At 37.1% G+C, this 16,107-nt stretch overlaps 1 protein-coding gene across 5 annotated transcripts in view; it reads left to right on the top strand.

The window, feature by feature from the left end:
- The window catches only part of PCNX1 (pecanex 1), a gene marked incomplete at its 5' end in the record, with an annotated part of 167,233 nt that overhangs the window by 50,980 nt on the left and 100,146 nt on the right, over nucleotides 1-16,107 (top strand). For all 5 annotated transcript variants that reach the window (XR_014242369.1, XM_082384310.1, XM_082384309.1 and 2 more), the window contains 3 exons: nucleotides 1,645-1,690; nucleotides 2,843-2,932; nucleotides 9,809-11,515. Coding sequence is in view for 4 of the 5 variants with exons in the window: in XM_082384310.1 (XP_082240436.1) it covers nucleotides 1,645-1,690; nucleotides 2,843-2,932; nucleotides 9,809-11,515 (1,843 nt within the window). The remainder of the gene's footprint in view (nucleotides 1-1,644; nucleotides 1,691-2,842; nucleotides 2,933-9,808; nucleotides 11,516-16,107) is intronic.

Here is a 16,107-nt window from a genome sequence, read left to right as displayed (position 1 = left end):
TCCAGCAGACTCTCCCATGTATTCATTGAGCAGGACTAGAGCACACACCTAGATCAGAGTCTGGGCCCTCTTCTCATAAATCAAAAGATATATGCCCAACATTTGAACAAAACGGGAAGCTTGTTAAGGAGAGAAAAAGAGAACACTTCGAGGTTGTGAGCAAATGACTACCGTACGCATATTCAAAAAACATTTTTTTTTTAAGTTTAAATTCTTAGAAGGGTGGCATGAAATGGTGTTTTTTGTTTGCTTACTTGTTTTTAAACTTCTGTCTAGGAAGTTACATGTTTATTATTCTAGTAGAAAAATGACATATGTTAGTTTTATAACTTGTTTAGCAGGTGTGATAAGAATGAAACTCTTTTGCAGTAAAATGCTTTTTGGCCTTTTTCTTTCTGTCTAGTTGCAGTGCCTTTTATGGCTAATTGAAAGCAGAAATTAGGACAAATCAGGAGAATCAAACTTAATAAACAGTTCAAAAAATATTGCAAAGCTCATTTTTTTTATTGGCTACATAAGAATTTATTAGTAGTTTTAACCTGTATGTGTATGCTTATTTTTACTTACTTTTTCACTGACATATAACTTTTATACAGCGTAGTATACACTTATTAAGTGTACGGCTCAGTGGATTTTTACATATGTGTACACCCATTTAATTGCCGTCCAGACCAAGAAAGTCCCTCATGCCCCTTCAAAGTCAATATTAACCTATGTTTTGACCAAATTTCTCATTGTATACTTCTGTTCAGTTGAATCAATGAAAGAAAAGATTTGGCAAAATATGAGTATTATATGAATGTTCTTGATTTTAGTATAAGGTGTTAAATTTGCTTGACTATTTTCTTCTTGAATCCCTTGAAAACAGGTTATAAAAAGAGTTACTCAGACTTGTTGATTTAGTAACTGTCATGTTATATTTGGTTTCCTTAATGTGTTCATGGAATTTGTGGTATTTGTTTCTATGATTTTTATGATAGTATAATATATGATGGTTATGAAATTTTAGGGACGTCTTATACCATCTTGAATATAAGCCCTAAAAGCTCCGCAGATATCCGTATGCTGTTTATAGAGTTTGTGCTAAAAATTCCTTTTTCTTAGATGCCTTAGTTTTTTTTTATTCTTTAAAAATATGTTATAGCAGCCTACAAAGAAGTACTTACTTTCTGTCTGAAACTCAGGAAAGAACATATTGATTTACTAACAATTTGAAAGTAAGATTTAGGTTGCTCTTTGTAAGTATGTTATGTCCTCCAAACTTTCCCTTTCTATGCCCTGATAAGTCTAAATTTATTTCAGGTAGACTTAACACCTAGTTTTGCTTTTGTTTATAACTTGAACATGTCATGATGCAATACAAAAATGACAATGACCGTTTGGCACGGACTGTTTGAGGTTGGAGGCTCTTGCCCTGGGGGCTCCATCAGTCCTGAGTACGCAGAGGGATTCAGTGTCTCAGCAGATTTGTACTAGGTGCTCAGCATGCGCCACAGCAGACAGGGAGTGCGGCTCTGATATATCATGGCCTTTTGGTGAAAGCGACTGATAACATGTTTTGATGATATAATTTCATTTGATAATCTTGCTAGTCTGTGCTGATGGCGTAGCTAGCATTTCGTTTACTTCATGTCATGTTTTCAGATTGGATCTGGTTCCTCTCGTCTTGGAACAGCAACAACTATTAAAGGTAGGTGTGATCTAACCCAAAAGTTACCTCTGACTTTCCATTTCTTTTTTGTTTGTAGTAAAGATAACTATCATATATTTACATGTAATGAAAAATCATTCTTGAAATTATTTTTTGGATATAATTATGTATCTTTTTTTATGGTAAACTTTTTTAAAATTTTATTTATTTAATTTATTTATTTTTGGCTGCATTGGGTCTTCGTTGCTGCGCGCAGGCTTTCTCTAGTTGCGGCGAGCGGGGGCTACTCTTCGTTGCGGTGCGCGGGCTTCTCATTGCGGTGGCTTTTCTTGTTGCGGAGCACAGGCTCTAGGCGTGTGGGCTTCAGTAGTTATGGCTCATGGGCTCTAGAGCGCAGGCTCAGTAGTTGTGGCGCACGGGTTTAGTTGCTCCGCGGCATGTGGGATCTTCCCGGACCAGGGCTCGAACCCGTGTCCCCTGCATTGGCAAGCAGATTCTTAACCACTGCATCACCAGGGAAGCCCAAAATTATGTATCTTATATTAAAGATTAATTGATTTAAATTGTGGTCTCCTTTCATCATCCAAATTTCATAAAAGTATTTGACCATTTTCATTACATTGTATGAATTATAAATTTTGATCTTTAAGAAACTTCTTTGCCTTGAGGGAAAATGCTTTCATGGGTTTTGATGAGGTTCATAGAAAACTAATTTAATGTGAAACCTTTAAATTGGGCACGAATAAGACACTAAAAAAAAGGTTTTTTCCTGTACATCTTATATATCCCTTTTATTCAATACATCTATTTCAGATAAATTCATTATTATTTTTGCCCTATAATTTTATAACTCTAATTTTCCCTGGGAGGGGATTTTATGTTGTTTCAACTTGTTATTACATGATTTGCATTTCCTTTTTAAAGCTTCTTTTGAAAGAAATAGTTGTATTAGCTAATATTATGAGGCTTTCCGTATTTGGTTTGCAGCACTATGAGAATAATTATGTGATCTGTCAGTCCATGAAACTTCCTGTTAGTTTAATGCATCTCCCATCATTGTAACCCTTGATACAAAAACTGCTTTAGTTAATAAATATCTACTGTACTCCCTCATGTCCTTCCTTGTTATGCCACACTGTACGGCCTTTACTTTTCATATAATGTCTTCATGGGTCTCTCTTCACTTTGTAGGAGATACAGACACCGCCAAGACTTCTGATGATATCAGTTTAAGTCTGGGCCAGAGCTCTAGTCTTTGTAAGGAAGGAAGTGAAGAACAAGGTAAGAACATTTTACTTGATGATGACCTTATGTATTATGGTGACCAGGGTGAGTTTGTGGAATGTGCTGCTCATATTTTGGCAGAAACTTATAATAATTTAATATGGTATTTTTAGAAACATTAAAATGATTTGCTAGCATAACAGTAACACAGTGTTATAAGTACTTACAGCTTTCTGGAATTCAGCTACACATGTTCTGCCAAGTAAACAGGGAAACTTTATGAGCATATGCCCCAGAATGAATGTGAGATGGGAGATAAGACTCTGCTATTCCTTTAATTGGTCAGAGCATCTTGCTTAGCTTAGTGATAACCTAGGATGTAAAACTGTTCCTTTCCATTCAGTATGACATCTAAATGCCAACTGCTGCATATGTTGCCCAACTGCAGAAACAACAGTGTGTTTTCACAGAGAAATAACTTGCTGTTGGACTTAACTGAGAAACTGTCTGCTTCCAGCTTGGTGCCTTCCTGTAGCAGATTTTTAATTTTTAATAGAAATTTTGGTTTTAAGTGGTATTTTTTTTTCTCCTTATTCAACTCCATTATAAATAAGTATTTTGGTTTTTATAGAGTTCCTTTTTTTTTTTTAAGAACTGCCACATTTTCAAGTTTGGTTTTTAATTTTCAGACATGAAAGGATGGATATGTCATACCCATTTCAAGTGGAGATTATCCCAGGTTATATAATCAGTGAGCCAAAATTGGATTAGAAACCTGTCTCCCTGTTTCCAGCCTGTTGTTTTTATTAGCTTATGGGTGATGTTTGGTAGGCAGGCAAGGTGATAAATTTCCTGTACTGAATTATGAAACTTATTTATGAAGTTACAAATAGATCACTGAATTGTGACATTTTCCCATTAATTTAGTGTTTTACCCAGGTTTATTTCTTGCAAGTATATTTTTTTCCTGGTACTTAGCATTCTAGGTTTATCACTGTAGCTGCTTTTTTGGAATTACAGTACCTCGTCACTGTTTGTTTGCTTCTGTGGACCGCCCCTCACAACCTACCCCTCTCCCCTTAAAAATACTTTTAAACATACTATATGGTATGGAAGGCATTTTCTTATAAAAAGGAAAGGCGAATTAATCTCTTTGAGAATTACAGTATTCCTTTCTATAATATGTAATCATTAGTGTCTCAGAAACTGGATAGTGATCTTAGAGGGGCTGGTGCCACTACCATTACGGGTCATAGGTCTCTTTATTTTCCTCTGGAAAGTACCTTGTGCAAGCAGGTTGGGAATTATATTCCTATAAATCTACCCTGGCAGATACATATTGACATAGATAATGGTGTTTGACAGTCACTGAGTGCATACTGTTGCCCTGTGGGGGGTCAGCACACTTCCTCTGTAAAGCTTTGTTGACCACGTGGTCTCGCTTGCAGCCACTCAGCTCTGCCACTGTACAGTGAAAGAGGCCGTAAACAACATATAAATGGGTGGGAATGTCTGTGTTACACTAAAACTTTACTTACAAACAGGCAGAGGGCCTCTTTGGCTCTACAGGCCTTAGTTTATCAAACCCTGGTTTAGGTCTTTTTCTAAGCACTTTATATCCATTCACCCAGTTAATCTTCACGACAAGCATTTGAAGTTAATACGGTTATTATTTTCACTTTATAGATGAGCGTATCATAGCTTAGAGCAAAGTTATAAGAAACTTGCCCAAAGTCACCCATCTGCAAAGTGGCAGTTCTGTAGTTCAAATCGAGTTCTAAATCCTGCTTTTAATCACTATGCTATACTACTTTTATATAGTTTTATAACTTGCTTTTATCATGTAACATTTTCACACATATTTCACATTTAACAATTATTATTGAGTACTCATATGTGCCTGGTACCAGTCTAAGTACTAGAAATAATGGGTGAACAGACAAAAATTTCTATCCTTGTGGCTTCCATACTACTAGTACGGAAACATACTATTATAAATCAAATATAGATGTAGTAATAGAGACAGAGGATAGGGCATGCTGGGGGCTCTGGCCATCGTTAAGTTTAAATAGAATGGTTGAGGGAAAACCTCGCTAAGCGCAAAGACCTGAAGGAGGTGAAGGAGCGAGCTCTTGGGATATTTGGGAGGAAGGAGGCCTCCGTGCAGAGGTAGCAGCACAGGCAAAAGTCCTAAAGCAGGAACATGCCTGTCAGGTTTGAGAAATAGTGGGGCTGGTACAGAGTAAGTGAGAGGCCAAATTACAGTCTTGTAAGCCATTTTGAAGATTTTGCTTTTAATTTCCAGGGAGATGATGAACTGCTATGTAGGGTTTTGAGCAGAGAAGTGTCATCATCTGTGTTATGTTTTAACAGTTGTTCTGGCTCCTGTGTTGAGAATATATTAAAAGGGGCAAAGGCTGTTGCAGGGAGCTCAGTTAGCAGATTATTGCAATAATCAGGGCACAGATCAGGGTAGTGAGAAGTGGTCTGACTGTGTGTGGCAGATGTTAATGAGAGATATGTGGATGGATTTGGAAATACTGTGTGAGAGAAGTAGTAGTCATAGATGACTCTAAGATTTTGGGGTTAAATAATGGGGAGGATGGAGTCTCCATTAACTGGAAGGGGGAAGACTGAGAAGGAGCAGATTTAGGAGTGGGGGAGAGCATAGTGGAGGACAAGAGAGGGAGTTCAGTTTGGGCATATCAAGTATGAGTTGCTGTTAGACTTCTAAGCAGCAGTAATTGGTAGATAATTAGATAGGTCTGGATTTCGGGTAAGAAATCTGGGTTGGGGTTTTAAATTTAGGAGCTTTCAGTGTATAAATATCAAAAATAAAAATTCAGTTATGTCAAATGTGGGGTTGGGTTAACATGAAGTTCATGAACTAACAGGGGAAGCCTCCATGGTTAGCTGGACTGGAGCTGAGGCAGGCCGGCTCCCTGAGCCAAATCCCTGTAGATCTTGGCTACGGTTAGGCACCACCTAGTGGCTGTCATTCATTCTGGCTTAAATATCAGCGGGGGCTCTTCTGGCTCTCTGGCTGGTTTGGATTTACAGGACAGTGACCTTTAATTAGTTGTTAGTTTAGCAGTTAGTTGACTAGTTGGCACTCATTTTATCAACATGATTCAGGATGATTGGGAGAAAACTGAGGTTATGGGGATGTGTCCTCTACGTTTTCTAAAAAGGGGTTATCTACAGTTTCCCTCCCCAGCCTCACTCATGTCTTCCCTACCCAAGATCAGAACTCTAGTCCGTCCCTGTATAGTACCGGGGCTGGGTAGAAGATGGAGGAACTAGTTACACGTATTTCTGAACTTCAGTTATTATGGGGCCAGAAAATTGGATGAGACCTACAAAAGAGAAGGTATAGATAGAAGAATGAAGAGTTCCAGCTATTGAGCTCTGAGCCACTGCAGTCTAATAAATCCAGGAGACTGAATTGGAACAACTGGTGAGGTCGAGGTGTGTATCCCCACATTTCAAGGAGAGTACAGTGATCAGCTTTGTCAAATGTTGCTGATAGGCCAAGTCATATGAGACTGAGACTTGACCATTGGACTTAGCGTAGAGGTTGTTGGTGACCTTAATAAGCTTCTTAATGGGGTGGGACTAGAATATGTGTTAGAGGAGATGAATTGAAAACAGTGAACATAGACTACTTTTTGGTGAAGTTTTGTAAAGGAGATCAGAGATACAAGGTGATAGCTTGCAGGGGAAGTGAGGACAAAGGAGGAGATTTGGATTTTGTAAGAATGTAAGAGAAATAACGGCTTGTTTTTTATAATTGATGGGGATGATCTAGAAGAGAGGAGGAAGATATGATTTTTGTTTATAAAAGTAATATGTTAATTCTAGAAAATACAGTTAAATATGAGGAAGAAGATAATTTACACTTCTGCCACTGAGATAACTGTTGTTAATATTTTTTCGTGTATCGCTTTTTTCCTTAGTTTTTATTGTGATATAGTTCATATATCCTAAAATTCACCCTTTTAAATATACAATTCAGTGGTTTTTAGTATATTCACAGATTTGGGTACCCATGACCACTATCCAATTCCAGAACATTTTCATCACCCCCAAAAGAAACCCATAACCATTATACTCCCCATTTCCTCTTTCAACCAGCCCCTGGCGACCACTAATCTACTTTCTGTCGCTATGCATTTGCCTGTTTTGGACATTTCATATAAAGGGAATTATGTAATATGCGGCTTTTTGTGTCTGGCTTCTTTCACTTTGCATGCTATAGCATGTGTCAGGACTTTATTCCTTTTTATGGCTAAATTTGGTATATTACTTTTAACATTCCTACAAACATATGTACATATACCCTTAGTACTCTCTTTAACTCTTACAGACTGGAGTCATATTTTTTATATAGTGCCATCTTTTTCACTTTAAGTATTTTCTCATATTACATAATCTTTGAAAACATTTGTAGTGCCTGCATGGTGTTATTACTAGACAATGTAATTTATTCAACCTAATTTTATTGGACATTTTTATAGTTTTGTGTTTTAAGGAGTTTTATAACAACCTGAGACGAACAACCCTTTTCTAAAACCTTATTCACATATCTGATTTTTATCCTTTAGTAAAAATTTCTAGAAATAGATTACTGATCAAAGGGTAAGTATATTTTTGAAGGCTTTTGGCAACATCGCTAAATTGCTTTGCAGAAGGTTGGTTGCACCAGTTTGCACCACCAGGAGCAGTATGTGAGATGCTTTTCTTATCCTGAACACTACTGGTAGCTATCACTGGAAAAAAGTTTCATTAGATGAAAAATAGTATCTCTCTGGGTTAATTTGAGCCTGTCTTTGACGGTATTGCTACCAGTAAGAAAAATGTCTAAGAAGACATGTTTACTTGGAAGTTTCCTAAAACCACCTAAAGTTCTTCCTGACAAAGTCAAACTTATTATGGTATATTTATTTAGCAACACTGAAAAAAACACATGTATTAAAGCAAGTTTGGCTGCGTCTTTTAAAATGAAAAACTTAAATTTCTGCTTTATTAATGTCTTGGAAAGGAGTTGGTTTTGATCATTAGTATTTTTTAAAAAGTCTTTTGTATTTTAGAATTGGTGATTTTCAACTACTTACTTAGTTAAGTTTTTGTTTTATGAAATTCATATCCTTGAAATGTGACTATTACACCATCCCATAATTGCTTATTAGGGATGTAGAGAGTTTTTAGAAATAACATTATAAATTAATACTACAGAAAAGTAAATACAGTACTAATTTTTAAATTTGGGTTTTTAGAGAATATAAGAACCCAAGTACAGTGGCACAGTTTTGGAGAAATGAAAAGAACATTGGTTTCACTTATCTTGAAGACTTTAAAACATAAGATAAAGCCAATACGTCATTTATAGATCACAATTTGTATGGTACATTCTAGAGGGTACCTCTAAGTTTTTAATTACTTAGATCTAATCTACATTTAGATTTTTTAAAGTACATAATATTTCTAGTAGTTCATTTTTATTTTATATTAATCTTAGGGGAAAATGTATGCTTTTGTTATTTAAGGTAACTACTGGGAAGAGTCTAACTTATTATAGAATCTGTTATTGTATTTTCCTATCTAGTTATGACAAATAAGACAGTAATATTTCATTTTATTGAACTAACAGCAGATTCAACCATCCTTATCTGTCAAAAGGTATATAAAAAATCAGCTATTGTGCAGTTCGGTTTTCAAGCTATATTTCAAGATAAATTACTATGTAGGTAGGTGGGTAGATGAGTTTATTTATATCTATATCTATATTTATATCTATATCTATATTTATATATATAGTATATATGATAATTCAAGTCACTAATCACTGCCCTAAATGGAGAATTAAAGGAATAGTCTTACGGATATAGGAGGGGATATGTATTTTTTTTTAAAATTAATTTATTTATTTTATGGCTGTGGTGGGTCTTCGTTTCTGTGCGAGGGCTTTCTCTAGTTGCGGCAAGCGGGGGCCACTCTTCATCGCGGTGCGCGGGCCTCTCACTATTGCGGCCTCTCTTGTTGCGGAGCACAGGCTCCAGACGCGCAGGCTCAGTAATTGTGGCTCACGGGCCCACTTGCTCCGCGGCATGTGGGATCTTCCCAGACCAGGGCTTGAACCCATGTCCCCTGCATTGGCAGGCAGATTCTCAACCACTGTGCCACCAGGGAAGCCCAGGGATATGTATTTTTTTCATGAAGCATTTTGTAATTGTTGCATCTGTGGTGAAAGATAAAATGTAGTATTTTGCCGTGTAATTATTGTTTTAATTTTTTTCAACCACTGTGAACAGTAACATATCTTATATCATTATATCATATCTTGTCTGTGCATTGGTCAGCCTTTTGAGTTTTTTTGTTTGTTTCTGATTACTCTAGGTTTTTGTGGATTTGTAAAGCAATTATATTAGTTTTTTTTAAAGATTTTTAATTTTGCAAGGTAAAATAATGATAGCTACCATACATTGTGCTAAGCAATGTTATGTTATTAACTCAGTTATTCCATGGTACTAAGTGAGGTTGATATCACATTTTACAGATGAGGAAACAGAGGCTTAGAAAGGTAACCCAAGGTTACCCAGTTAGTAAGTTAAGGACAGAACTCGCACAGAAATCCAGGTTCATTTTAAGTATAATCCTTCGTTGCTTCTTATTTTATTGTTAATAATCTATAGAACTTTTTCTGAAGCCAGTTGAAGATTTGGAAGTTGAGTTCATTCCATTAGTAGAATGCTTTCTTTGTATAGCTGTGAAATAAAACCAGCCCTTTGGAATGACTGGCCAACTGTTATTCAGTAAACTACTTGAGAAATTGTCTATACTTTTATGGTGCACTGTGAATTCTTTCCATTGTTAAACAGTAGAAAAACAGATCGTAGATTTGTGTTAACATTTCCAAATATATGTTTGAAACAGATTTGGCAACTGATCGGAAGCTCTTCCGTCTGGTCTCCAATGATTCCTTCATCTCCATTCAGCCGTCCTTATCCTCATGTGGACAGGACTTACCGAGAGACTTCAGTGACAAAGTGAGCCTGCCAAGTCACAGCCACCACCACCACATCGAGCAGTCTCTGTCCAGTGCCTGTGACACAGAAGTAGCATCTCTTGTCCCCTTACAGTCACACTCTTACAGGAAAGATCACCGGCCGCGAGGTGTACCACGGACTTCTAGCTCTGCTGTGGCTTTTCCAGACACTTCACTGAATGACTTCCCTCTGTATCAGCAAAGACGTGGGTTAGATCCTGTTAGTGAGTTAGAATCTTCCAAGCCTCATTCTGGATCCAAAGAATCCTTGGTGGAAAATTCTTGTTTATCTGGGCAATTTCAGCTTGTTGGTGAGCTGAAAAACAGTAATTCTCAGCCACCTACCAAAAGTGGGAAGAGCAAACCCTTGAAAGCAGACAAAAGCATGGACAGCTTGCGGAGTCTGAGCACGCGCAGTAGTGGCTCGACAGAGAGCTACTGCAGTGGTACGGACCGGGACACTCACAGCACCGCCAGCAGCTACAAAAGCGAGCAGACCAGCTCCACGCACATAGAGAGCATCTTGTCAGAGCACGAGGGGTCTCCCCAAGTGGGAAAGAACAGCGCTCAGAAGAAAGAGTGCTGCGCTGAGCCAGAGGACAAGAGTAGCTGTGCCAGTGACAAAAGGACTAGCAGTGAGAAAACTGCCTTGGAAGTGAGTACGAATAGTGGGGTTCAAGAAGCCAAGGATTCTAATAACGCTGATGATATGCACAATCAGAAAGGTCTCAGCACCTCGGCATCTGAGGAAGCCAATAAAAACCCCCATGCAAATGAATTTACTTCACAGGGGGACACACCACTTGGGAAAACTGCTGAAAACAAAGAGGAGGAGAGCGATAAGTCAGCTGTTTCAGTGGATTCAAAAGTTGGTAAAGATGTTGGTGGAAAGCAAAAGGAAGGGGATGTACGACCTAAATCCTCCAGCTTAATCCACCGGACAGCCTCTGCTCATAAGTCAGGCAGGAGACGGACAGGGAAAAAACGGGCTAGCAGTTTTGATTCAAGTCGGCACAGGGACTACGTGTCCTTTCGAGGTATTTCTGCTACCAAGCCACATAGTGCTATATTCTGTCACGATGAGGACTCCAGTGACCAAAGTGACTTGAGCAGAGCGTCAAGCGTTCAGTCTGCTCACCAGTTCGGCAGTGACAGCTCTTCTAGCACCACTTCTCATTCATGTCAGTCTCCCGAGGGCAGATACAGCGCCCTAAAGACCAAACACGCCCCTAAGGAGAGGGGCACCGACTCTGAGCACGCACACAAAGCCCATCTGGGCCCTGAAGGAACTGGCAAGAAGCGGACAGCACGGCGGACTTCCAGCACAAATAGTGCCAAGACTCGGGCCCGAGTGTTGAGCCTGGACAGCGGCACAGTAGCGTGTTTGAATGACTCCACTAGGCTGATGGCACCCGAAAGCATAGAACCCTTAACCACTTCAAAATCAGATCTCGAGGCCAAAGAGGGAGAGGTGCTAGATGAGCTATCTTTATTGGGACGGGCTTCCCAGTTAGAGACAGTCACTCGATCTAGGAATAGCTTGCCAAGCCAGGTTGCATTTCCTGAAGGTGAAGAGCAAGACGCAGTCAGTGGAGGTAAGTGAATTGCAGGAAGAGATTTACCCAGGAGTCACTGTAATTTTTGGTGCTATTGATTGGAGTACCAATTTAGAGTGTATTTCGTGTTAATAGCCCCTCTTCCACTATGTTGTTAAAATAAACTTACTTTCCATGAAGAGGGAGATGGTTATCTTAGAAAAGGTTTCGGTGTGAACACCAAGAAAATGTTTTTTTGTTGTATTGTTTGAGTATGTCAGTTTGTTCTTGATGGCATTCACCTTTTCTAAGCCATTTGCCACCTGTTAATGTTTTACCAGGAGTAACAAAAAATTGGTCCCCTTCCTCCTTCGTACAGCCACAGCAACAACAAAATGTAGAATTTTATTAGGGCGCCAAACCATTTTTAGTTCTCTCTTATACAATGTGTGCTACTGAACTTTCAGAATTAGGTCACTCAACCTGTTATATAAGATTTGTCCAAATATTACTTTAGCTCTGACTATGTACTTTGAAAACTTGTGGCTCTTTTTTTTGTCTGTCTCTTTGGTTTTATTTCTTGCTTACTCAAGTTTTAGGCATTAAAAACATTTTATTTTTTTTCTGTAACTTCACATTAAATTTATTAATCAGCGTTTATAGTTTATATTGACATTTATTGTCCATTAGTGGATATATAGTGCTCCCTATGATAACAGTGATGGTGTTTTGATTAAAGTAATAGCTTATTTGTTTCAGGTTTATGAGGAATTGTGCAAAATTTGATAGGTGATTTTATATTGTCAGTGTGTATTGGCCATTTTGTTTATTTCAGAGTTGTTTCTTGGTATTTCTTTCTGCCCAGAATAGTTTGCTTACTCTGTTTGGTTATTATGGAATCTCATTCTTGACTAGAATCAGAAGAATGAAGTCATGTGTTGCTAGCTAGCACGTGGCTTTTTTATCCTCCGCCTCATATCCTTTAATAAAGCTTATATCTTTAGTTTTAAAGTTTATAGTCTGTTGGTGTAGTAATGTTCAGTCTTTTATGAAAGGTTAAGCTGAGTTTTTTGTTTGCACAAACATTCTGAAACAAGGAACAAGCTTTTTCTCTCAAAGAATTCTAATTTCACCCACAGTGTTTTAAAAGTCCATAAAGTGGTAAACATTCTCTTCTTTTGGTATAGTTTCTAACAAAGATTAATTTCTAATGGGAATGTAGAAAAATGATCTTTAGTACCTAAGGAAGAAACTAGTCTGTCAGACCTGAATATTGAGAACTAATTATATCTGAAGTTGTAATCATTTGGTGACAGTATAGTAATTAAATTCCCTCAAGTCTTTGATGTGGGTATCATTCTGTTTTTTGTAAAAGGTCTGAAATGCTTTTAGTGATTTCTCACACAAATCATATCAGATATGTTCACAATATGCAAGAAACCATTGGGTTTTAAATTATAGCTTAATTTTTATTAAAGTCATTAAAATAAATTTTAAGAGTGAATATGCAATGATAGAAAAATATTGCTGTTGTAAATATTGTTGAAATGTAAATACTAAAATATGTGTAAGAGCTATAGTAAATCTTATGTCTTTGTATTTGAAATGCCATTTCCTTTTCATAGGGATGTGGGGTGTTCTGTTTTTTAGGAAAAGTTATATGGAGGTCTTATTTGCTTCTCAGTGCTGATCTTTGACTAAGATGAGCCCTCATTTTTCCAGATTCCAGCTTTTCATTTGTTTGTGTTCTTATTTTTTTTTAAAAAAACCAAATCATCGACTGTTAATAAGAAACAAATAATGAACTAAAAATTTCCACGCACTTTAGTGGAATAAATGTAATCATCTATGGGCTGTGAAAAAACATTTTTTGCCAAAGGAAGGCATTGTCGGGGCTATTTTTATTTGAGCTTCAGTGTGTTTAGAATAAAAATAAGAGCAAAACTAAACTGCTTAAACGTATTGGATTTATATTTAGTTGGTTTTCATGACATTTTATTCGGGTCTTATTTGGGCTTTTTGGATGATTGGTGGTAGTGGGAGAGGATATATTTTGGTTTTCATTATTTAAAAATTATATAGACTCCCATACTTTGTAAAATTTATTAGATTGTTACTTCTCTTTGATAATTAGGAGAAATTTTTCTTGGCTATCTATTCTGCTTTACATACTCTACTCCTGAAATGTGTCAGCACAACAGAGGATACTGCTTGACCATTCACATGGCTATACATAAACCATAAGTAGATTTTATCCTAATGAATTTGGATGTGTTAATGAACTCTCCGACGATTTCTTTTTGTCTTATCTTTAAGCTGAATGGGTGTTGGTCCTGTGGAAGGATGGAACTAAGGAAGTGTACTTTAAAGTACTAAAATTAAATATTCTAAAATAGCAGGTACCTAATACAGTGACGTGGAGTCATACATCCTTGTTAGTATATGGGCTCATTGTAGTCGTGACTCTGGGAAAGCTGCTTACCTTCTTAAGCCTTGGCTTCCTCATCTTAAAATGGAGATGATAATAGTGTCTATCCCATAGGGGTTTGTTTTTTGTTTTTTGTTTTTTGTTTTTAATAGATCTTTATTGGAGTATAATTGCTTCACGATACCATGTTAGTTTCTGTTGCACAACAAAGCGAATCAGCCACATGCATACACGTGTCCCCATGTCCCCTCCCTCTTGAGCTTCCCTCCCACCCTCCCTATCCAACCATCTAGGTGGTCGCAAAGCACCGAGCCAATCTCCCTGTGCTATGCTGCTGCTTCCCACTAGCTATCTGTTTTACATTCGGTAGTGTATGTATGTCAATGCTACTCTCACTTCACCCCAGCTTTGCCCATCCTATAGGGTTTTTATGAGGACTAAAGGAGTTAATAGATGTAAAATGCTTACAACAGTGCCTGGCACATAGTAACAGCTTAATAGTGCTGATGTTTCTCTTTCACAGGCCAGTCTGTTACGCTACTCATACGTATCCTGTCCTTAAAGTTGAAGAAAATGATTAGATACAGAAATACATTAAAGATACTCTCATGGTGCCATTGTGAAACTCAATAATAGTAAAAATAAATAATCTGAATTCCTAATTTCTTACATAATACCAAAAAGAAAAATATTTTTATTAACATCTAATCTAGTAATATGGATTTTAATCTTACCTTGGCAGCAATATGTCATATAACTTTTCTTTTGATACTCAGTCACATAGCAAATGATTGTTTTCATAGGATGTCTCACCGTTAATCTAGTACTTTGGTTAAAATTGGATTTCATCAATAATGTTCTGTGATTGCTTAGGCAGGAAAAAAGTTTTATGTTCAGGCTAAGACATTTTCTATTGATGATCTCTTGTTTTTGCATTTAATTTTTCTTTTATAATTATAAAGCATATCTTTTTTTTTTTTTAACTTTGGGTTTATTTATTTAATTAATTTATTTATTTATGACTGTGTTGGGTCTTTGTTTCTGTGCGAGGGCTTTCTCTAGTTGTGGCAAGTGGGGGCCACTCTTCATCGCGGTGCGCGGGCCTCTCACTATCGCGGCCTCTCTTGTTGCGGAGCACAAGCTCCAGACGCGCAGGCTCAGTAGTTGTGGCTCACGGGCCTAGTTGCTCCGCGGCATGTGGGATCTTCCCAGACCAGGGCTCAAACCCGTGTCCCCTGCATTGGCAGGCAGATTCTCAACCACTGCGCCACCAGGGAAGCCCATAAAGCATATCTTTTTTTTTTTTTTTTTTAAGCATATCTTTAATAACTTATGACTAGTATTTTAGGAATAAAAAGTACAGACAAGTTATATATGATAGAAAATTATCCTGTTTTCTTTTGGGTAACTTAAACTTATATATTGCCTGATTCAACAGACTATAAAGAGCAACCAGAATAGGAAGGTTTATATTCATTCTGTTATTCTTTGTATTTTTTTCTGAATTTCTCAACCTCTGTTTTCCTGTGTGAGAAAATTATTTTAAATCTAATACTTGGGTCACTATTTTATAAGCATGAAATAGGATCCTATTATAATATTTTTGTGTTGGGAACCAAAGATAGTCTTTTTTTAAGGGAATATCACTTTACTTAAAGAAAAGCCAAATCTTCTTGATAAACAGTTTATGAGGGTTTGTACCATACATATAAATTTGATCCCAAATATCACTGAAAAAAAAAAGACAAAGACCACTGAACAGACAAGAATATGTGGATTAAAGCTGTTTTATTTTACTGAATAGAGGGACTCTAAATTCTAAGAAATTTAATTTTCTGATTTCCCAGTCAACATAGTAAGTGAGAAGAAGAAAATTAGTAGAAAGGGAGGGGTGCTTGTAGAGGATAAAAATAATGACAGCAGAAGAAACGCACTGCTAATTCTACGGAAGCTGGAATAACCATACACACCAGTGCCAAAAACACAGTGGTAGGGAGTCATTAAATGCAGGGCAAACTATCTTAATTTGTTCAAGGACATCATAGTATCATAACTTAATGCTGTATTACAGTATAACGCACTAATAAATATATGTGATTAAGGAAAGATTGTATTATATTTAGTCTATACTGAGAAGAAAGCTTGGACATATAAAACCACATAGAAGAATGCTCATTAGATGTAGTAAACAGGTTTGGATGCTTCAGTTACTTGAAAAAATTAT

This window comes from Balaenoptera borealis, assembly GCF_965194805.1.
Source record: "Balaenoptera borealis genome assembly, chromosome: 3".
Classification (NCBI taxonomy): Eukaryota; Metazoa; Chordata; class Mammalia; order Artiodactyla; family Balaenopteridae; genus Balaenoptera; species Balaenoptera borealis.
Note: the sequence above shows the minus strand (reverse complement) of the source record. Positions and strands in the feature narration are given on the sequence as shown.